Here is a 24,439-nt window from a genome sequence, read left to right as displayed (position 1 = left end):
CACAGGTCTAAAATCATTGAAGACCTTAGGGGATTTGGTTTTGGCCACAGGGATTATTGTGCTCCTTAATCATGTGTTAAAGTCAATAAATGCTGTACTCAAAAATGGAATTTGGTTTACCTTCCTGGCTGAGTTTCAGTTTACCTGGGCAGGCTGCCCAAGTAGAGCCTTATGGATAGGAACAGTGGACTTAAGTGATTGTGGGGAACAGATTTTTTCATGACAAACTGGGGAAATTTACGCTTTTTCATTATTGCAGTGAACTGTAGCTCTACAGACAACTTTGTCACAATTACTCAGTATATCACTCTCACCAAACACCCAGTCCTTATGTATGAGATTAGAGTAGAACTGTAAGCTTTCAATGGTAGAATCAGTGGTGGGCACAGCTAATCAAAAAGTTAGTTTCGATAACCATTAATCCGATAACTGTAAAGTTATCTTTTATGACACTAAACTGATAAACTGCTAAAATATTTATCTTTATTACATATAACCGATAACTTTTATTTGGATGCGGCCGCATCAGATTACACTGCTGGCTTCTGATAAATCAGTTTCACTTTCACTTTTCGCTGCTGGGTAAATTCAAGGATCATAAACACATAAGAACGCAGGACAAATGAATGAATAAAAAAATAAAACCCCAAACACTGTCATCATCTTTCAAAAGCAGTAAAACACAGTATTAGAAGTCACAGTTTATCTCGGTATTAGACACACCGTCATTTACAAACTAAAAAGCTGCTGCTTTTTTCACACGCTTTCAACCTTGTGGCTTAAACAACCGAAATACGTCCATTAATGCATTGATTGGCAGAGTAAAAGATACGTATTAAATATAAATTCTTACCTGTTAGTTTCAGTGGGATTCATCTGAATAAATAATTCACATAAAGCATCCGTTTTAAAAAAATCCAAAACAGTGTTTAAATGTGAAGAAAAGTCCCTCTGTACACACAGCTGCGCCGTGAGAGCTCCTCTCCCCCACCGAGACTTGACGATTAAATTACAGCCAGAAAGAAATAAAATAAAATGTTAAAATTAGTCCGTTTTGTTTTTGTGTCGCACGGACTCACTCACTGTAACGTCCAAAGTGAACCCGAACTACACTACCCACAATGCTCCCTGTGTTGACCGGCCAATCATGTTTTGCGCTTAATGATGATGTCATCAGCAAGCAACAGGCAGCCAGTCTGTTACAAACACATAACAGATGGACTAAAATCTTTGATTTTAGGGTTTACAAACGTTTTTTGACCGTTAAACTTTGGCTCACTTTACCAGCAACAAAATGTTATCAGACTGAAAGTCATCGGAAAATAATTGGTCCGATGACAGTTTTAACACTTATTTGAAAAGCTAATCCGCTAGCAAAAACAATAGCTTTGATAATGATCTGTTATCGGATTAGCTGAACTGTACCCACCACTGGGTAGAATAATGTATGCATGTACATGCAGTGGTGGGCACAGCTAACCAAAACCATTAAACCGCTAACTGAAAAGTTAACTTTTATAATGCTAAACTGATAAACCGCTGAAATATTTAGCAGAAGTTACTATTAACCGCCAACCTTTAGTATTGACTCAGTATACTGTTGGCTACAGATGTTTCCAGTTTAAGTGCTGGAGGGGCTGCTGGGTAAATTCAAAGGCGGTCACAAACACAAAACAAACACATGAAAAAAAAAATCAATAAAAAATAAAACCCCAAACACTGTCATCATCAAAATCAGTGAATCGCTGTATTAGAAGTCACAGTTTATCGCTATATTATGTATTTATAAACCATTAACGGAGCTACGGCTCACCCGTACAGTGCTCACAAACACAAAACAAATGCACAAAAAAATAAATAAATAAAAATGCTGACTTGAGCTGCTTACATACTTCTTGTTTTCTTACCAGCACCGGTGTACTTTGACCTGTGAACTGTATAGTGTTAGCTAGCTCTCTGTGTTCATAAACAGGAACTAACATGTATGATTTTAAGGTTTACAAATGTTTTTGACCATTAAATTAACTCACTTTACCAGCAAAAAAAAAAAAAAAAAGTTAGGGGACTGAAAGTTAACAGAACTTCCATTGATGGTTTTTAAAGTTAGCTGAAAAGCTAGTCCACTAAGGAAAATGTTAGCTTTGTGCTAATTCTCCCAGTTATTGTAGATACTGCCCCTTACAAAGAACAAAATCAATATATTCCTCAGTTTGAATTTATTGAAAGCCATGCTGAAAACCAGGCCAGCCAGGTTCCCCAGAGACACAGCCCACACGGGACTCCATCTTCTGAAAGACTCCAAACATGGCCGACAATTTTTTTATACAAGACCACCCTGCTCAGAGTGCCGGTCTCATTGGACCGACATCTCTGCTGTTATGGAACTGTGGGATAGCTCGCGCCCACAGATTGAGTTCGCCGGACTACTTTCTCCACCCTGCTCAGTGTGCTACTCTTGTTGGAGCGACAACACACAGAATGTGTCTCTTTGTCCCAGACACATCTCTTTCAGTGTAGCTTTTTGTTCTGACTTTAACACGAAGTTAACGCCCAAGTCTTTCATCGCCAACTGTAAATGGTAATGAAGCCGTTCCAATTGTATCTTTCAACTCTTCTGCATCAAACTCCATCGTGTCAATGTTTACAATGTGCTTGAGCAATAACAGGTAAGCTTTAAGTTTCTTAAATATTTATTATGGCCACGCTTAAAACTTCAGTTATCTTAATAATTTTATTACTGGTAAATTTTGTGTAGATATACTCATTATCAATTATCTGGGAACTACTTTTTACGCAGGAATTCATGAAGCACGTTGGCCGCGGGCACGTACTAACACAGAATCCCCAGAAACTGGAGAGTTGTTCGGCCATAACGAGAGCTTCCACTTTTAGCTTGACATAAGCTAAGCTAGTGGCGCTCGTGAGAGTGTGATACAAGACAATGTAGGCAGTACAGTCGGTGGGTTTTAGTCTCACAATCCTAATCTTACTGGCTCCCCACAGACAGGGGGAGCCCTCCCTTTGTCTGAAACTTACATATATGTGTAATGGAAGTGAAACTTAACTCTTTTGTTGAGACTTTGAGCCAGGTTCCACTTCTAAACAAAAACAAATACTTGCTAACTAACATAAAATAATAAAATAAGGAATTAGCACTGATATTATCTAACATTCGCTAAATAGCAGTTAGCGGATTAGCGGAACTATGCCCACCACTGTGTCCATGTATGTTCAGTAAGTACTGTACATGCATTTTCATGTTTGTGATGGATGTTAAGTTTGAGATCCATATAAACATACTGTCAGAGCTTCTCCCTCAAAGACGAGACAAAAACTACACCAAGATGTATCATGCCAGCAGCTTACCTCAGTAAGTATTTAAGAAGGGGATAAACTGAATACCACCTAAGCTGCTGTGAAGGGCAAAGCTGCAAATACACACTTAAATATCTGCTTGGGAAACAGGTTTTGTTTGTTTTTAACTAGATTGGAATCATGTTTGTTTTAGCATTGTGACTTTGAAAATTCATCCCGATTGGTGATGTGTAACAGCCAGAAACTAGGACTGGAACTGCTGCAGGAGTCCAATTCACAACACAGACATTTTCCAGTGTGTACACGACACACACCTGCAGACACACAACTCGTTGGAACACAGTGATATGCTGATCACTTTTTCATATTGTTCTTCCGGTGCATGTGGAGTAGACTGAGGTCTTGTTTGCATCTGAGGCTGATGACAAAGTGAAGGAGGAGTGTTGCCCTGGGAAACCATTTTGTGTTTTCAGATCAGAGGTAAGGTGTTTTGTGCATTGGCTGGTTGTGTGCGTGTATGAGGGCAAGTACTGTATGATTGTTGCTTTACTGTCTCTCTGTAATGCCTGAATTTGCAGACTTTATAACTGCTATGAATTATGGGTATCCTGTTTCATGTTTGCCTGTGTCACAGACCGAACAGTCCCCCCTAAAAGTTGGTCCCCCTGCCTTCACTGTGCATTCAGAGCGTCTGCAGCGATTCACCAATTATCGCCTCGTATGATTGTTACTTTACAGTCAGTCTGTAATGCCTGGATTTGCAGACGATTAATTGTACGTTCAATTTTTTGTCAGGTATTTCAGAGAGCGAAGATTTGACATATTCTAGTTTCAGTATGTAGAAACTAAAATGTTTCAATCACTTTTCATTTTGATAATTATTGCCTACAGCTCCAAACAAATAAAAAATGCATATCTCAAAATATTAGAATCATGGGGAAGACTGCTGAAGTGACAGTTGTCCAGAAGGCACTCACGGATACTTTCCACAAGGAGGTTAATGCACAGAAGGTCCACATAGAAGTTCTGAATATTCATGGAAAGTTGACCTGAGGGGAAAAGTGTGGTTGGAAAAGATAAACAAGCAACAAAGATGACCGCAGCCTTGAGAAGATTGTCGAGCAAAATCGATTCAGGAACTTCAGGGAACTTCGGGGAGGTGATGGTCTAGTGGTTAAAGTGTTGGGCTTGAAACAAGAGGATCCTCAGTTCAAATCACAGCCTGACCGGAAAATCACTAAGGGCCTCTCGGGCAAAGGTCCTTAATCTCCTAGTTGCTCCTGGTGTGTAGTGAGTACCTTTATGTATGGCAGCACCCTCACATCGGGGTGAATGTGAGGCATTATTGTAAAGCACTTTGAGTGCCTGATGCAGATGGAAAAGCGCTATATAAATGCAATCCATTTACTATTTATAATTTCACAAGGAATGGACTGATGCTGGAGTCGGTACATCAAGAGCCACCACGCACAGAAATGTCTAGGAAATGGGCTGCATGTGTTATATTCCTTGTAAAATACTTTTTAAAACTGATCTTCTGAAATATTGTATTTTGAGATATACGTTTTCTGTGTTTTGGGCGCTGTAGGCCATAAGTATCAAAATTTAATTAAAAAAAACAATATTTAAAACATTTTAATTTCTATGTACTGAAACTAGAATGTGTAAAATTTCACTCTGAAATACCTGACAAAAATATTGAATTATTCCACGATGTTTAATTTTTTGAGATACACGTGTATGTGTTTTATGGTAAAATTCTAACGTCAATTCTAACGTTAGAAATTCTAACGTTTGTAGGCTAGTGGGTCTAAGCTTGGTGTCACTCACCCTGCCCCCAGAGAGCACTTGCCCTGCATTTGTTCCATGTGTTCCAATGCATTTCGGCTCACCACCAGTGAGAGACACCTCCTCCACAGGAGTTGGACACAACACACACGTATCCCTTTTTGATTGTGATCATCAGACCGAGCTGCACCAATAAAAGCTATAAGCACTGTAATTACTTTTAGTTTAAAATCAGATGGTACTTAGTGATTGTGTCTTACTTCAACAGCCAAAATTATTTTTCCCATCCTGCATTGGCTTGCTTGAGAGACAACTCTGGGTGAAAAACTGCAGTACTAGTAATCATTTGGACATACTTTTACATTCAAGTGAATGGGAAAGTGTCATTATTTCATAGGTGAAATTAAATGAATTTCTAGCCTAGTGGTGTAAAAACTGATTTCTTGCTGTGTTGACTGAGACGAGAGTCCCACGGACTCCTAATCACACGTACATGTATAAACAGACCTGTCAATTCATCACAAAGGCTTTATTACCACCAACACATAGTGCATGAAGCAACTACTAAGTTTCCTAAATGGCAGTAAATGTCTCTTTTAAGATCTCATTATTCAAAAGATGTTTGTGGCTTCAAGGTCTAAACAATGGGTTCAAATAAACACACGCAGTGAGAAATGCCTGTTCAAAAGGAAGAAGCATCTCTCTAATCACAGTCACTGATGCTCATAACGTCAGTGATGTTGGGATTGATGCTGGTCTCCTTCAGAGGTCAAGAGGGATTTGCAGTTGTCTACATTTCTTAAAAGTTCTTTTATCTGTCACCAGATGCATCTTATGCAGACTAGCTGTAAAAGCAATGGCTTAGTTGTGTTGTATTAAAAGTAAATTACTGTGCATCCAGAAAGTATTCATAGCGCTTCACTTTTTCCACATTTTATGATATAGCCTTACTCCAAAATGGATGAAATTCATTTTTCCCCTCAAAATTCTAAACCCAATACCCTATAATGACAATGTGAAAATGATTTGTTTTTGTGAATTTATTAAAAATAAAAAACTAAGAAATCACATTTCCATAAGTGTTCACACCCTTTGCGCAATGCTTTGTTGATGCACCTTTGGCAGCAATTACAGCCTCAGGTCTTCTTGAATATGATGCCTCATGCTTGGCACACCTATCTTTGGGCAGTTTTGGTGTAGTTTTGTTGTAGATGTATTTGAATTATTTTGATTGTACTTTCTGCCGGGCAGCTGTCACAAGATGATGTCCAAATTGAAATTTGTTCCTACTACCTCAGCGAGGAAGGGATCCCTTTTCAATGACCTGGTAGAGCATTCGTCTTGTGGGTGAGAATGTTGTTCAAACACCATCAGCACCATAAACATTTCTTGCATGGTTACACAATAGATGCATCATTCTGTAAATGAGTACTAATTTATCTAATGTCTCTTTGCATATGCAAGTGATTGCATATATTATAGGAAATTGGCTCCACCAATCATTTTGTTTGAAACTTGCACAGTTCTGTTTATATATCACACTGAAATGAAAGGTTTTCTGGTGAGGAAATGGACCTATGTGCAAAAGAGCACATACAGGACGAACAGTCATCCACCACAGGTCCTGACGTGAAGAAGTGTAGCACTTTACTCTTGCAACAACTGTTGAAACTAGGGATGTCCCGATCCGATCACGTGATCGGAAATCGGGCCCGATCACATGGTTTCAGACTTGATCGAAATCTATTTATTTAAAAAAAGTTTAAAACACTTGTAATTAAAATAGCTAAATCAATAAATGGTTCTTTAGAAACCTTTCATCTGTAAATTAAAACCACCTGTTATTTCAGATTAGATAATTTCTTGTTTAACATAAGGAACCTTGTACATTTATTTTTACAAAGACAAATGAAATAACATGGGAAATTTGTACATTTTTTAAGTCTGGTAGATTATTACTTGATTGTTCAAGCTACCTCAAGGAGAAGTGCATGTTGTGTGTTGGGGGGTTTGGCTGGATGTTTTTGTGTTGTTTTCTTTTCTTTGCTCTCCAGGTGGTATGCAAACTGGTTTTTGTCTGTGGAGAAGGTGCTGGCAGAAGAGTCCTTCACCCTCATCAGCATTATTAGCTGCACCTGTGGAGGATGTTCACGTGCAGGCCTACTGACTCGCAGCACCTGTGGATGATGCTCACGTGCAAACTTAAAGACTTTCAGCTGAAGCAGATAATGAGATGGCATTCTGCATTTAAGCCATGAGTGGTTCAAGCAGAATGGCCGGGAACTCGACCTTGTGACGTTCGTTTGTGAGACGCTGAGGACCGCGCCAGGGTTTGACACATCGTGCCTGTGGAGGAGGACGGGTGAGGGACACATGCTGTCAGCACACATCAGAGGTGATTATTGTCTGAATGATCGTTAATAGTAATTTGGCATTCTGTTACGCAGTATATTTGAACATTGATGAGAATTGTGCAGTTTGCTTCTCACTGCCGTGGCATACGGACTGATGATCCTCCACCTGTTGTGAGAAGCTGCTCATTTACATAAAGCTTAAATTCAGACCTGAATGTGTTGCTGATAGTGTGTGCCTCTGAAGGATATTTGTTGTAGCTCTGTTGACTTACGTCACCTTTTTCCATCCTTTACAGAGTCAGTTTGTCATGTCCACCTGGGGGGTGTTTGGCGGTGAATCTGAGTCCAGAAGCGCCGAGGCTTCGATCCTTTTGGGCGCTGGAGAGCGCGCCGTCCTTCACTCCGCCAGACAAACCAAATATTTATGTTGTACACTAATTATTGCACTGGAGGGGAAATAAAATCGTTTTGTTTGTGGAACTGCTGTTATTTAGCGCTGGGTTCGGTCAGACGTTGGTCCGCTCCTCAACCTGCGTCTGCACATAACAGTGCACTGTTTAAGTGATAAATAATAAAATAAGGTTATTAAAATGAAAATATATATTTAGCATTTGTTCATTGTTCATTCAGTTTTTTAAAGTATCAGATCAGGACTCGGTATATGTAGATACTCAAAATCAGATGACTCGGAATCGGATCTGGGCCAAAATAACCTGATCGGGACATCCCTAGTTCAAACCATGTAATCTGATCCATATTCCATTAGCATATTCCATGGCTAGTCTTGTCTTGCTGGTCACTGCATGTGAACATTGGAAGGATGAAAACTGCATAAAAATACGGTATTCACCAGAGTTAGGAACGCTTTGCATTTTTTAAAATTAATTCTTTGTTTTATTTTTGGGTGGTTGCTATTCAGGATCCAAAGTGGTTGCATACAGTGGTGCAAAAAAGTATTTAGTCAGTCCGTGATTGTGCAAGTTCTCCTACTTAGAAAGATGAGAGAGGTCTGTAATTTTCAACATAGGTACACTTCAACTGTGAGAGACAAAATGAGAAAAAAAAATTCAGGAAATCACATTGTAGGATTTTTAAAGAATTTATTTTTAAATTATGGTGGAAAATAAGTATTTGGTCACCCACAAACAAGCAAGATTTCTGGCTCTCACAGACCTGTAACTTCTTCTTTAAGAAGCTCTTGCTGACGTCCTGTCAAAGCACCTTCAGTTGTAGACTGAGATCATCGAGGTGCACCACAGAACGCCACAGGATGTCTTTCCTACCTGTTATAATCAGACTGTATAATTCCTCTGCCTCCTTCTGCAGGATGACTACATAACAAACAGAGTTATTCAACTTATGTGCAGTATTGTCAAACACCTGTGTAATATATCTTTCAGTCATTTTGCATAAATTTGTTGTACTTATTGTACTTTATTCTAGCATTTTAGGCACTATTCTACACTTGCTTTTTGAACTTGTATTCTGTAGTTGGCTATATATTTTTTAACTACTAATACTTTCTGTAATTGTGTATTTAACTAACCACTGTTACTGCTTCTGTGCTCTGGCAAAATAATTTCCTTCGGGATAAATAAAGTTGATCTTTACCTTGATCTGACTATTGTGCTGTATAAATGTCACTAAAACTGTTTTTTGAGTTCGGACCATATTTTTGATGGTCTATGGCACAATCCCTTCCTGTTTCCTCACCATAGTAGTGCACCGACACTGCATGTCACCACACTTCATTATAAGACCAGCACGCCCATGGGCACAACTGCTATTTAAACAGCATGGGTGCTGGCTGTGAAAATGGCAACTGTGTCATTGGAAAATTGCAATGACACTTGGGTTGCACTGAGCGTTGCTTTGCACCTCTTGTAATATGGGGCCTCTGAGTTGTTGATGAAGGTTGCAGAGGATATGTTGAAAAAGGCTCCAGAATAATGGCAGAAGGTGTGCTGACTTGCAAATATGTCTAGCATTCTTGCAGAAAACTGCACATCATTATTAGCTGTCGTAAACAATATGCCGATGGAAAACAGTTTGTGACAAACCTGCCAGTGTGAAACAAAATCTAAAAGCAGTAGCTGGTAGACAAGCTGACAATTTGTGGTTAGTATTATGATTATGTGCTGTGATTTTGAGACAGTGAGCCTGCCTTTACGACAGACATGCACCTACACCTGATTAAAGCCTTGCAGTTAACTTCCAAATAGTTTGTTCATTAACAAACCCTATCAGCAGTTTTTGAACATTTCTAAGCCTCAGTGATAATCGACTTACAATTTATGTACCCCAAATAACCTCAGCCCCTTTGTTGCACATGTGAGGACTTTTAAACAGCAATACATTGTTATGACTTAGATATGCACGGGTGTGCATGTTCCCCTCTGCAGCCCCATAAGTCCATCCCGCTTCATCGTGCACACAAACTCTCATATTCTCAATTGAAAGGTCAATGTCAGAACACGGGAAATGCATGACTGGCGATGATCCTGTCAAAACAGGAGCTGCAGGTACCTGTGGGTTGTGCTTCTTTCACGCACTAGCTCCTCACTGCACAGCTCCGTGTTTGTGCTTCAGGGGTGAGTCTGACATTTACTGTGCATCTTTTGTCATGAAATCAATGTAATAGGAATGATGAACAATACGAGTGGTTATTGAATGTTTTGGTTCAAACAAATTGATTTGTTGGTTGCGTTTGAGGCAGAAGACAGTAATTTTGGATGCTTAAAGATGATTATTAATAAAGTGCATGGCTGTCGTATTCTACAAATATTCCTGCAAATAAGCGATAACGCGTTGCAAGATTTCAACCTGTTCGGAACTCCTGGTTAGCTTTTGTGGAAGTATGCACACGTTCACCTGGGGAAACATATGTGGTGTGATTATTTAATGGATAACATCTGTCGTCATGCATCCTGTTGTGTCTGTATTTGCTGTGTTAGCAGGGGGCACAGTAATGTCACACACACACACAAGACAACTACAACACTTATCTCTTTCACACAGCTTTTGCTGCCGAGCCGTCCAACTGTTGGTTTATCTGCTCCGGCACACTCCCTCTCAGTGTGAAAGTGTCACTCCGCCTCTTTCTGCCTGCTGACTCCCTGCTCTCCTCGTCTCACCCGCTTTCCTCTCTGGTTGCCAGCAGCATCTTGTAGTTATGGAGCAGACGACAGTCACACAAAAGTAAGTGTTTTGGTTTTTCCCCCCTTCACCCCTTTCTTTCTTTTTCTCTCTACTGGAATATGCAGCATTGTTACCTCTGGGCACAGTGGAACTGTATATTACAGTTGCCAGCAATGCAGGAGTGCAAATGTTAACTAGAAATGACACAGAGAGCACAACACCTGTGTCTTACAAGTTAGATAATTATTCATGAAATTAAGTCTGATTCAGTTGCTGGGTTTTAATAACTGCAAAGTTTAAGCGATGTGTTCACAATGTTGACAAAACACAATTGAGAAAAAATTACAGCATTTCCACTGAGTGATGTTATGCAGCGAGTGGGTTTTATCCACTGGCAATGACTGTCATTCCAGTAGCCATGGCGATGCATAGTCAAGTCCTGCTAAATAATGGCATTTCATTGTTACTTTGAATCCAATATTACCATAATATTATCAGTTATCAAGTTGTTCACCAATGTATATGGCTTTATACACCCTTGAGAAAACCAGTGTATGGTTTTCTCAAGGGTGTAAAACCCATATTCATTGGTGAACAACTTGATAACGATTTTATCATATACCTATAAATGATAAATGTTGTATGGTTTTCTGAAGGGTGTAAAAAGCCATATTCATTGAACAACTTGATAATGATTTTATCATATACAGCGATCCCTTGTTTATTGCAGGAGTTACGTTCTAAAAATAACCGGCGATAGCTGAAATCTGCGAAGTAGTCAGTAGAACAGGGTATGTAAACATTTGATCAGGGTCAATTGGGTAGTTTCTTTTGTCACTATGATTTAAAAAGAGTAAACACAGTTGTTTAACAATAAATGGCTTCACCCAACCACTAACTATGAGTGAAAACTTTTGTGTTATCATTAATATTCTCTGAAAAATGGCCAAGAAACCAAAACTTCTGCCTGGGTATGTAAACTTTTGAGCACAACTGTATTATCCCTGAGGGTTGGTAATTCATCCGTTGACACTATACTTTAATTTCTTTCTTTTATAATCAAAATCTAATTTCAGACCAGGGCTGTCAGTCACCAAAGCCTCAACATTTGAATGTCAGGGAATGAGGGACTTCATTCTGCAGAGCAATGATAACTGGGGTTCAAACAACAACCCAGTTGTCACGCAGCCCGGCCTTGGTGTCACCAAGACAACCATCACCACCATCACACAGACAGGAGGAGACTGGAGCACGGGCCTCTTTGACATCTGCAGAGATAAGACCACATGTATGAGCACACAGCTCCAAAATCTAGATTCATTTCTACAACATCAGCACCTATTTTCATGTTTATGAACCTTTCACCTGAACATCTGTGCATATTTATTTTTACATAATATCTGTCATCATACAATACTTGATAGCTGAAAAACTTCCATAATTGCTTTGCTGATTCTGACCTCTGCAGAGACACACACCCACACCCACACACTAACCCATGTCTTTGTTTGTAGGTATTGTTGGAACTTTGATGCCTTGTTGCTTAGAGCTGAGTCTGGCTCACCAGTACGGGGAGTGTCTGTGTCTGCCTGTCCTACCGGGGACCACGTTTGCCATGCGAGTCGGAATCAGGGAGCGGTATAAAATACGGGTGGGTGAGTGTAAATCTGTGGATGACGTGAACATTTGTACTATTTTACACAGTGCGACAAAATTTAACGGAAAGGACACACCGCATTCAGCTGAATGGAAAGGTGTGCCCAAATTTGTGACGGGTAGTGTTGTAGTATGCATATTCAGATATAGCCTTAGTTTTGATTCAGGACAATCCGAAACCCTGATGCTCCAGTTTCCTCTCTCAGCTTCTCAAGTGCTGCAGTCAGGGGATCCACTGATTCCGCAATCACCACAGCATTATGAATGGTAAATGGTAAATGGACTGCATTTATGTAGCGCTTTTCCATCTGCATCAGACGCTCAAAGAGCTTTACAAATAATGCCTCACATTCACCCCGTTGTGAGGGTGCTGCCATACAAGGTGCTCACTACACACCGGGAGCAATAGGGGATTAATAGGGGATTTTCCAGTCAGGTTGGGATTTGAACCGAGGTGGTTAAGGCGTTGGGCTCAAGCCCAATGCCTTAACCACTAGACTATCACCTCCCCTTGCCAGTTTTCAATGCGTTTCTGCACCCACTTCATCCAGCGACACAGTAATACAGATGTTTTTTGTGCTTACATTGTACAAAAATGAAATATGGAATCAACAGAAGTATTTAGCCAAAGATTTTCACGTTTTAAAATTGAGTAGCAATAGTGCACTTGGTTTCAGTGTGGCTGGTTCCTGGTTCAAACCCCACCCTTGCCACATTTCACCACATTTATAATGTTGTGTTGCATCACAAAGAGCATCTGGTGTAAAACTTGTGTCAAATTAACATGCAGATCCAGCATGGATTTGCTGTGGCGACCCTGATTTCAAAACAAGGGAGCAGCTGAAGGGACTTACTTTTATGCAAGGTAACTTTGAAAAGCACAAGTCAGGGGATAGATAAGTTTCACAATACACCTGGAGTAGTACAATTTAGCCCACCCACCTACCTCCAGTAGCCCTGCACCACCCCTGGGAGACCTGTTGTGTTACAAGGACACAACAGGTCGTTGAACAAGTCGTTGAACATCTTGGATTTACATGAAATGACACAGCTTGAATTCTGTGTAATAAGTACTTCAGAGACCTAGTGGCCATCCATGTGCCCATTCTTGACCATCAGACTAAACAACTTCAGAAACAATCAAGACCTTGTTGCACATTTGGGCAACTTTTGGCACCATCTAGTGGGAGATGTGAGCATTTCAGAGCTTCTGGTACATTTTCTACTTGAAACCCAAAATTCAATAAAAAGGGGAATTATACATGTCATAAATGCATGATTTTGGCACACAGTGCTTTGACCTCAGTATTTAAAGTATAAAAATTTAGTTTTGAGACTTTTACGGTTCTTTAGTTTTAAAATGTGAAAGTTTGTCAGAAGGACAGAATGTCTCCTGACAATCAGAACTTACAGTTGTGAAAAAATAAAATAAATAAATTTACATTATCTACACAGGAACCAGTAGGGATAGAGATGTGACCCAAAGGATATATTGATCAGCTTATCATTTGTCATCAAATGTCACAAGCGCTGTTGTGATACAAACACATTGTAAAATGACTGTTGTGTGGGCCGCTGAAGAGGAGGTACTGCTGGCCCACCACCACCAGAGGGCGCCCTGCCTGGAGTGCGGGCTCCAGGCACCAGAGGGCGCCGCCGCCTCACGGGAGCAGCCTCGGTGACAGCTGTCACCCATCACCTGAGACAGCTGACGGCAATCATCAGTGGGGTATATCAGCAGGACGGCATCTCCACCTCATTGCCGAGATATCGTTCTACCTGGAAGGTAATATTCTCAGCTGACTGCTTGACAGTAACCTTTTGTGACTTTTGTGAGTGATAACAGACCTTTTTTTCCAACGAGAGGTGGAGGTAGCTTTCCTGCCGTGTGGATTACTGGGTGCAAACGCGCCCACCTTTAATTGTGTTTTTGTTCCTCGCCAGCAGTACCAGGTCCGACACGCGGAGGCAGTGGCCACCTGGGAGTTCGGGACTTGGCGGCTCCAGTATACCCGGGGTCCTGTGGCGGAGGAAGCCGTGTGGTACCGGTCTTACCTTGGAGAGGCGTCTCCTATCTTCGAGCCTGCCCACACGACACTTTTGTAAATTGACTGTTGTCCATTTCTGTGATTGGTTGTATTCGTTGTGCACATTCACAACAGTAAAGCGTTGTTATTTGACTTACTCCATTGTCCGTTCATTTGCGCCCCCTGTTGTGGGTCCGTGTTCCTACACTTTCCCAACAATGACCTCATAATTGTGCAGAAAACACATTTTCCAGGAAATTTCCTCAACCAATTGGGCTAGAGAGATAATCCAAAATATATATTGATGATGTATAATTGGCATAATTAAATGATTATGCCACTAAAATGTCATGAAATGACATCACAAATGTCCGAAAGATATTTATTATGTGTGCATGCAGGATAGTGATTCCATTTTCTACAACCTGAACAGCACATGAACACTTCCAAGGAATTTGGTCGGCACTTTATTGTGCATTGTTAAAATAAATACCATTTTGAAGGTCCATTGTCAAACCTGTATTTGTGTTTGACATTTCCACACTTACACCTAAGCTGTTCCTGTGCTTACAATTAAGCATGCATGTGTGTGTTTTCTCACAGGGCAACGTTTGTGAGGACTGGATCACAGTGTACTGCTGTTACCCTGTGGCTGTGTGTCAGATGATCAGAGAGATGAAGCAGAGGATGAAGACTCAGACATATCATGTGTCCACTGCTCTGGAGTGCTCCTGAAGAAGGCTGTTGCAGGAAATGAAGCCTGTCGGTTTAAAATTCAGTTCAGTTCAGACTGTTGAGGTGAAGCTGAGTCTACTGGTATGAATAGCAACATGAAGAATCAATAAGGCTTGAACTGAGGCTAAAATACCTCCGAAGACACCTTAGACAATATATCAGCTCCACTCTAAGCCATTCGTAGGACACTCGAAAGAGGAAACATTGATTGACAGCATGAATGGCAAGTTGAAATACTCTCTGAAATTCATCTCTGCGTAGACTTGTGTTTCTACACGGAAGCAAAAAAAAAAAATCAGCATTCTGTATAGAAAACAGGTGGCCAGACACAGTTTTTGATTTCAGTAGCTGTCACTGTCAAGAAACAGTACCAAACATCTGTTACAACTGTCAATCAGAATGAAGGAGCAACACAAAAACACTCAGCTTACTTATATCATGACTTAGTTTTGTTCTGCATCGCCTGTTTGGTTTTGGTTGTCATACTCACCTCACACTGGCTCCTCACGAATGACTTAGCTTGTCACCCTATCTCTAAGGGAGACCCCACCCACCAACGTTTATATATATAAAACGTGGTTTTGATTGTCCTCACAAACATAATTGTTCTTCAATAAATGTTATGCATTGTTCCATGAAATGAACCAGTAATATGTTCTAGAAGCTTATTAGAACTATTTTCTTGAAGTTGCTATTGTTGAGTTATGTAAATACTGCTGTTTATGGGAAACATAAATGCTCATGTTTGTTTAAGCAGATTGTAACAACTGGTTTAGCAAGATTTTATAACAAACATAGCTTCTTAAAAAGTAAGGTCTTTGGCTGCTCACTTGTTTTGCACTCATGGTCACCACAGCAAATCCGAGATGGATCTGCATGTTGAATTGGCTCAGGTTTTACGCCGGACACCCTTCTTGACGTAACTCCACATTATAAGGAGAAATGCGACAGGGGTGGGGTTTGAACCGGGAACATTGTCCTTTTCTACCTCTCAATCAAAACTTTGGTGGGTTATTACTGTCCATGCTAACATATTGGTATTGGTCAGCATCCCTGCTAGTGAGCTAGCAATCACAGTATTGTCACTGCAGTGGCTATCAATGCTAACCGCTCTGCTCTTTGGGTCTTTGTTAACATTTACTACATTTTTCATTTCATTAAAATATGTAAGTCATATTCTGTTGGAACATCTGAGAATTACCTCACCTCAATCATTTTGTTAAGCTAATGAGTAAAATCAGCTGGTCCTTAATAATTTGTAAATATGCCTTTCTTTTTCTCAACATCGTTTTTCCCAAGTTCATGTGGCCCAAGGGTGAGTTTCTGTGGTTTTGTGAATCTGACGTTCAGCAGTAACCAGGGATCAAACCAGATCGTAATAGCTGACGTATGATGATGCTCTGGCTAAACATCTCCATATGACAGTGATGTTTGTAGCCTTATACAATTTTTCTAATTAGGATGAAGACAGATCAGTGTCTGAAAGTCTAATATTGTCACATGCTCATATTTCTTTTCTTTTAATTTTTTTAAAATGAATTATTGTGAAAGTGTCGTGACACGGACCCACAACAGGGGGCGTAAATGAACGGACAATGGATAAGCCAAAAGTAACAATTTAATGTTGTGAATCGCACAACGACGTACAGACAATAACAATATGGTGGACTGTCAATTATACACCAGGTGACGTGTGGGCAGGCTCGACGATAGAAGACGCCTGGCGAGAGAAGAGCCGGATCCCACACAGCTTCCACTGCCAACGGAGCTGAAGAACACCGGAGCCGCCAAGCCCTGCGCCCCAGGTGGCCGCTGTCTTCAGCAGTCAGACCCGGTACTGCTGGCAGAGAACAGAGACAGTCCTGATGAGTGTGAGGTCGCACACTCAGTAATCCCACAGTCTGTATTCAGTAAGGAGGGAGAACCTCCACCTCCAATCACACACTCGTGCAGCTCCTGTCTAACCACTTATCTGGTTGGAGTGTGAAGCGAAGCCGTCGCTGGTCACACCAAACGCCAATCCCACAGATAAGGAAACCACAGGAAAACAGCTGCAAAGAAGTTCAGATTATTACTCAATGTTTTAAGTCAGCAGAGAAAATTACCTGATTGGTAGTTGATTTCTCGGCGAGGAGGTGGACTTGCAGTCCGGCCTTTAAGGTGGTGGTGATGATGTGGATGAGTGACAGCTGATGCTGATGACGAGTAACAGCTGTCACTCCCGGTTGCTATGATGCCCTCTCATGCTTGAAGCCCGCACTTCAAGCAGGGTGCCATCTGGTGGTGGTGGGCCAGCAGTACCTCCTCTTCAGCGGCCCACCCCACACAACAATTATTTTTTCTTTTAAGCCACAGGACTGCTGGGATAGGCTCCAGCCCCGCCGTGACCCTTAATTGAAGTTATGCCCCGTTTACACTGGACTGAGACCCATATAAGACCTACAAGACCATGACATGTTGTCAACTCTCACAAGTCTTGGTTGGTCTCCAGTTTGATCTGTTATTTGTGTTTACATCAAACATGCATTGCGACTGAATTGTGTGAAATATACGAGGTCTGTGATGAAAAAAGCGGTCCTTTTTATTTTTTTCAAAAAATAAATGGATTTGATTCATATGTTTTTACGTCAGACAAGCTTGAACCCTCGTGCGCATGCATGAGTTTTTTCACGCGTGTCGGTGACGTCATTTGCCTGTGGGCAGCCCTTGAGTGAGGAGTGCTCCACCCCGCCCGTCGGAATCTCTTTGTCTGAATAGCTGCTGCGGACGGCGCGCGTTGCTTTATCAGCATTTTTTCTGGACCTGTGAGGGATATCCGAATGGACACTATTCGAGAAATTAAGCTGGTTTTCGGTGAAAACTTTAATGGCTGATGAGAGATTATGGGGTGTTTCTGTCGCTGTAAGGACTTCCCACGGAGCGGGACGTCGCGCAGCGCTTCCAGGTGCCATTGTCGGCATGTTTCGACCTGAAAACATCCTAATTTAAGGCTTAATTCACCCAGGACGTCGTGAGAGAACAGAGAAGATTCAGAACAGGCCGGCATGAGGACTTTATGCGGACATTCCACTGTTTAAGGACATTTTGTAATGAAAGACGTGCGCGCAAATCTGTGTGCGCCGCGACAGGAAAAACACCTCCGTGTTGAAAACCATTTGTAAAATTCAGGCGGCTTTTGATGGCTTTCAACAAGTGAGTAACTGAGAAATTGTTTAACAGCTTGGGCATGTTCCAACTTGCCCGTTAAGGTTTCCAATGGAGGTGTTTTTCCTGTCGCGACCCCCCGCGGTCGGGTCCGGCCCGACATGCGACTCTGCCCACACGTTCTATCATTACAATATGTCTGTTAACAATGGAATGTCCGAATAAACTCCTCATGCCGACTTCTTCTGAAAGTTCTCTGTTCTCTGACACTTACTGGGTCAACAGAGCCTGAAATGTGGAAGTTTTCAACTTGAAATGGCGAGACGCTGCCGCCTCGAAGCGCAGATCGCTGTCAGGCGCCGTGGGCCGTCCTTACGGTGACACTACCAGACCAAAATCTCTCATCAGCCGTTAAAATTTGTACAGAAAACCAGCTGAATTTATCGAATGGTGTCCACTCAGTTGTGCCTTACAGTTTTTGAAAAAATTTTTATCAAACAAAGCAGCAGTCTCTGAGCCATTCCTAAACAATGAAAAAACGACGAGAGGGTGGGCCACTCCTCACTCAAAGACTGCCCACAGGCGAATGACATAACCGACAGGCGTGAAAAAACTCTTGCATGCCCATGAGGGTTCAAGCATGTCTGATTTAATCACACGTGATTCAAATCCATATGGTTTTTGAAAAAAATAATAAGGTCCGTTACTTTTATCACAGACCTCGTATGTTAATATCCCAACACAGTCTCACGGCATGTCATGATTCAGCAGCACGAAATATACATCAATCTATTTGTTTGTCATATTGCCACGAAAAGTGCAAAATTTTCATCATGGGAACACAAATTTATTCTAATTCCTTCCGTGATGGGGGGGTTGGGGTGGTTATGGTTAGGGTTAGGGGAACGAGTAGAGTTAGTAATAGTGAGTTAAAAAAAATCTCGTCACAAAATTTGAATCATTTCGTGACGAGGGACAAAAAAAAACATGAGACTGGGCTGTAATATCCACAATCAGTGATGCAACACCATGCAGAGTCAATTGAGAGTCTATTACGACCAATAAGGATCAGGTTGGGAGTGGGTTGGGACCTGTGAGAGTTAGCAAGACTGATTATGAGACCCATGTTTTATTTAACGGTCGCACAACTGCTGCGAGTGTTTTAAATAGTTCAATATGCTTGTGCACCTGTTGGAGACCGATGGAGAGTGATGGCGACCAGGAGGGATCTTTGTTCCGACCATGGAGACCCCTCAGTGATCAGCCTGCAACCTCGGTGAGAGCTAGTGAGAGTGACAACGAGCAGAGGCCACATCGGTCGTGGACTCTGTGTAAACGGGGCATAAGCAGGTATAGGAAATGAATGGATGGATGCCATAGGTCAGTAGACATTGCCTTGAATCGACATGATGAATGATGAGCTATTGTCACGCCATTTCCAGGCAAATACTGCTCTGGAGGAACAATCAAGGCATCTAAAAATCAATGCCACTGACAACGTCATGTTCAGTAAAGCCACCTGAAGCTAGTAAAGTAAGAAAACAACCTCAAATTTCAATTTTGATTTATTTTCATTTATATAGTGCCAAATCACGCTTCACACAAGTAAGGTCTAACCTTACCAACCCCCAGAGCAACTCCACAGTGGACACTCCAGCAACTCCTAATGGACACCTGAAGTGTCCGTTAGGTTTAATCTGAGCTGTCCTTTTTGTTTGTTAGGTATATATGCAGAGGCGATCCATTTATTTCCAAGCGTGGGATGAAATGTGTGAATCTTTTCAGTATGCACAACCACCTGTGTGATTATCCTGCATACAGGCCATGGTGTATCTCCGCTTACAGTCACAAACAGTTCAAGAACAGTTTGTTGACAATAAAGCCAATTTCCATATTGTTATTATTCCTTCATCGTTCCTTTCCTTGCTCAGCCTCAGGCATTCAATCATATTGTTAATCCACTGGTGATTGCTCCGGTTCCCTGAATCCAACACGCCAACACTAAGAATGATATGAATAAGAGAATGTTATTTATGCACAAAACAGATGGACCCTCAAAGGGCAAATATGTAATTTGTTAACTCTTCAGCTCCCCCCCCCCACCAGGCAGCTGCTTCACATGTAATCAAATCATATTTTACATACAGTGCACTCCACATTCGACATAACTGATTTAATGCAGCTAGAATGATAATAGTTATTTTGAGATTGCTGCAATTCAACGGAATTGTGCAAATGTTATTTTGTTGTTGATTTGGACACATTTAATTAAAATGCATGTTAACCTGTAATGAATGTGTTTGCTGTGTCACTGACAGAATAATAAAACAGCTAACTGTTGGATTTATTCACATTTAAAGGTGCATGATATTTCTGCTTCGTATATTAGAGGAAATGCTTTCCAATTATAAGGGCTTTCTTCTCTCGGCTTGAGGCCCCATTTGTCACCGTAGACATTTGGAACTTTCTGTCTGCAGAAAGTGTCTCAGTGCACAGCCCAGTACCTATCACACATACAAGAGCAGCCAATAAATCATTACAAAATTTGCAAACTCCCCATCAAAAGCAGATTTTTTTTTTATCTTGTACGAGGTATAAAATGACTATATTACAATCTGGCCAGTTTATGAAAATGTAAGATTAAGTGTTCTTGGTGCCATTCTTGTAAAACTGATGCACTAAGAGGTAGTTGTAATTAGTAGCATTATGACTGTTTTGTAGTAATAATTTCTAAAAGGATATGACTTTCTGGCCATCAGAAGTGTATCTGTACAGTATGTGGTGAATGTTGAAATTGGAGAGACTGTCAGGATGTGAGGTTTTGTCTTGTTTTATTTTCATGTTTTGGTTGATTTTTTTTGTATTGTTCAGTTGCTTTTCTTGCTGGGGTTTTCCTGCTTGGGTTTATCTGTCCCTGTCCCTCTTGTCTTGTTTCTCCTGTCACTTGGTAGTGGGCGGTTCCCTCTCTCTGGCCACACCCTCATTCTGGTGTGTTCCAGGCACATCTGCTCCCAATCTGCACCTCATCACCTGGGTGTACTTAAGCTCCTCAGTTTGCCCTGCTCCCTCGCCAGATTGATGCACCTTGTGCCTTCTCTCAAGCCTCTCAAGCTCTGTTTTATGTATTCCTGACATGCTTGCCTCACGTGTGTTATGACCACCTGCCTGTATTATCGACCATGCCTAAGCCTGATGTTCCATGTACTTCTGCTCTTGTTGGACTGCTTTTACTCACAGAGCTCTGTTGTCGAGTCCTGCATTTGTGTCCAGCCATTCTGTGGAACCAGACCTGATAGATCAATCTGGCAACGATGGACACAGCAGACTCGAGTCCTTTTCAGCTAGCCTACGGCACCATAGCAGATAGCTAGCCCAACAAGAGGACCGGCTCACTGCTCTCAGCTCTGGCTTTATCGACCTAGCACAACGCCAAGATGCTTTCATGTCTTCCGTGAGGTCGCCCCCCCGGAACGATTCTCTGGAGAGACTAGTAACATTTTGTCTTTTATTACACAGTGTGAGCTGCACTTTGAACTAATGTCATCTATGTTCCTGTCTGAAAAGGCGATGATAGCATACATGATATCTCACCTGTCCCACCGGGCTGTGGCGTGGACTACCACTGAATGGAGCCATTGGTTGCCATCATGCTCCTCCCTACAGGCATTCACCTGTGCGCTCCAGCAGATTTTCCAGCACACATCCCCGGAACATGAGGTGGCACGCTCCCTACTGAGGCTGAAGCAGGGCACTCGTCAGGTGGCGGACTACACTGTTGACTTCCGCATCCTCGCCACCAAGAGTGAATGGAACCCAGCTGTGTTCCTCGATATGTTCTTCCAGGGGCTGTCCACGGACATCTGGGATCGACTTATTTCTACAGATCTTCCAGATGACCTTGATAAACTGAGTGCCCTAGCCATCTGGATCGACTGGTGCTTAGTCGAATGGCCCCGCCGGGAGGCTCGTCTCCTACCACCATGCTCCACCACGCCCACACATCTGAGCTCCTCGTCTCATCACTCCGCAGCGCTGACAAACCTTTGCAGCGGGGCCGTACACAGCTGTCTTGGGAGGAACGACGCTGCAGACGGGAGGATGGAGTCTGTTTTTGTTGTGGACAGTCAGGACATATGGTTTCTGGTTGTCTGGTCTCTGGTAATTCTCAGCCAGCGGTGTGGGTGTCAGTTTCTTCCTCGGCCTCTCAGAATTCTGTTTCTGCCTGCTTTTGTGGATTCTGGGTCTGACGCCAATTTAATAATATCTTCTCTCACCAGATCCCTGCACCTAAAATTCTTCCACCTCTCACGACCTCTGGTGGTGAAGGCTGTGGATGGCCATGATATGGGACAAATTACTCACCGCACTCAGTCAGTCTGCTTAACTGTCAATGAGACCCATGTAGAGTCAATCAGCTTCTTTGTCTTAGATAAGTTGACTCATTCTGTTATTCTGGGGCATCCCTGGCTGCAACAATACAGTCCTGTTTTCAACTGGGTCAATAATTGCGTGGGGCCCTTCTTGCTCCAAGAATTGTCTGATGAAAATCCGTGCACCTCTGTCTAATGTTACTCCTGATCTGGTGGTAGTACCTTCCTGTTATTATGATTTAGCACCGGTGTTCAGCAAAGCTAAGGCTAAATCACTGCCCCCTCATCGCGTGTATGACTGCATGATCGATTTGTTGCCAGGGGCGAGTCCGCCACGGGCAAAACTGTTTTCTCTGTCAGGTCCTGAACACATCACCATTGCAACAATATATCCAAGAGTCACTTGATGCAGTCGTTTCAGTTGTTTTGACTTCGTCATCTCCTATTAACCTGGCACTAAGAATGGTAAACCTGACGCGCTGTCGAGACAATATGATGGTCCTGATGTCCTATTCGATCCTGGCAACATTCCTCCAACCTCTTGTTTTACCTCTGCCATAACATGGGAAATGAAATCCTGGGTAAAAGCTGCTCTAGAGACCACATGCATACCTGATGAATGTCCACCAAGCAAGTTGTTCGTTCCAGGTTCACTCAGGGGGGAGGTGATTAACTGGGGACACAGTAGCCATTTTGCTTGCCATCCTGGAATAAAAAAGACTATGCCTGTGTTACAACAATGTTTCTGGTGGCCACGTATGGTCACAGATGTTACAGAATTCGTGAATGCCTGTCAGATTTGCGCTATGCATAAATCATCAACCCGTCCACCAGCTGGTACATTATTGCCTCTGTCTATACCTAGACAACCCTGGACTCACATCTCTGTAGACTTTGTCACTGGACTTCCACCATCAAAGGGACACACGGTCATATTGAGTGTAGTTGATCGCGTATTCATCCGACCATGCCTAAGCCTAATGTTCCATGTACTTCTGCTCTTGTTGGACTGCCGTTTTGTGTACCGGACCCCATTTACTGCTTCAGTAAACTGCTTTTACTCCAACCCAGTCTCACGGCAAGTCATGATTCAGCAGCACGAAATATAAATTAATCTATTGGTTCGTGATATTGTGACGAAAAGCACCTCATTTTTGTCACGGCAGCACGAATTAATTCCGTGATGGCTGTACAAAATTAAAAGTTGAAGCGGGGGGGTTAGGGTGGTTATGGTTAGGGTGGGGGGAAGGAGTAGGATTAGGTTATGGTTAAGGTTAGGGTTGGGGGTAGGAGTAGGGTTAGTAATAGTGAGTTAAAAAAAAAAAACCTGTCACGAAAATTTGACTCTTTTCGTCATGGGAGCACAAAAAACGTGAGACTGGGCTGTTAACTCACAGAACTCTGTTGTTGAGTCCTGCATTTGTGTCCAGCCTTTCTGTGGAACCAGAACTCATAGAGACATTCACTTATCTTTGCAGTGACATTCTGTGTCCTCAATCTTAGAGAGTGGGAGACAACCAAAGAGATGAATAAACACTAGAGGGGACATTTTCATTCATTGAAGCAGCCAGTAATGAGTAGCTCTGGCCACCATCTCAGGAGAGGGATTGAATGACATTCATTCATTCATTTTCCAAATCTGTTTATTCAAGTTAATGGTCACAGGGAGGGGAGGGGCAGTTTATCTGAGCTGTTATTGGACTGGGGGGATACACCCTGGACAGGCCGTCAGTCTGTCGCAGGGCTGGTACATGAAGACAGGCAATCACATTTTCCACTTCACCTGCATGTCTTTGGAGGCAGGAATGAAGCTGGAATACCAGGAAGGAACCCACGCAAACACCACATCAATCAATCAATCAATTTTATTTATATAGCGCCAAATCACAACAAACAGTTGCCCCAAGGCGCT

At 42.0% G+C, this 24,439-nt stretch overlaps 1 protein-coding gene across 1 annotated transcript; it reads left to right on the top strand.

Moving 5' to 3' along the window:
* Positions 1–10,511: 10,511 nt before the first annotated feature.
* Positions 10,512–15,371, top strand: plac8l1 (PLAC8 like 1). Its single transcript, XM_034178054.1, has 4 exons — positions 10,512–10,655; positions 11,672–11,883; positions 12,110–12,246; positions 14,882–15,371. The coding sequence occupies exons 1-4, from the start codon at positions 10,630–10,632 to the stop codon at positions 15,011–15,013; spliced, it is 507 nt and encodes a 168-aa protein (XP_034033945.1). The 5' UTR covers positions 10,512–10,629; the 3' UTR covers positions 15,014–15,371.
* Positions 15,372–24,439: the final 9,068 nt, after the last annotated feature.

The sequence above is a fragment of the Thalassophryne amazonica genome, chromosome 9, assembly GCF_902500255.1.
Source record: "Thalassophryne amazonica chromosome 9, fThaAma1.1, whole genome shotgun sequence".
In the NCBI taxonomy this organism is placed as follows: domain Eukaryota; kingdom Metazoa; phylum Chordata; class Actinopteri; order Batrachoidiformes; family Batrachoididae; genus Thalassophryne; species Thalassophryne amazonica.
This window is presented reverse-complemented; position numbering and strand designations above follow the sequence as displayed.

What these genes read in the sequence shown, in the direction of transcription:
- plac8l1 (XM_034178054.1), top strand. Translation starts at nt 10,630, where the DNA reads ATGGAGCAGACGACAGTCACACAAAA. An exon ending in CAGACGACAGTCACACAAAA is followed by an intron (nt 10,656 to 11,671) that starts GTAAGTGTTTTG and finishes ATCTAATTTCAG; the next exon opens with ACCAGGGCTGTCAGTCACCA. An exon ending in GGGAGCGGTATAAAATACGG is followed by an intron (nt 12,247 to 14,881) that starts GTGGGTGAGTGT and finishes GTTTTCTCACAG; the next exon opens with GGCAACGTTTGTGAGGACTG.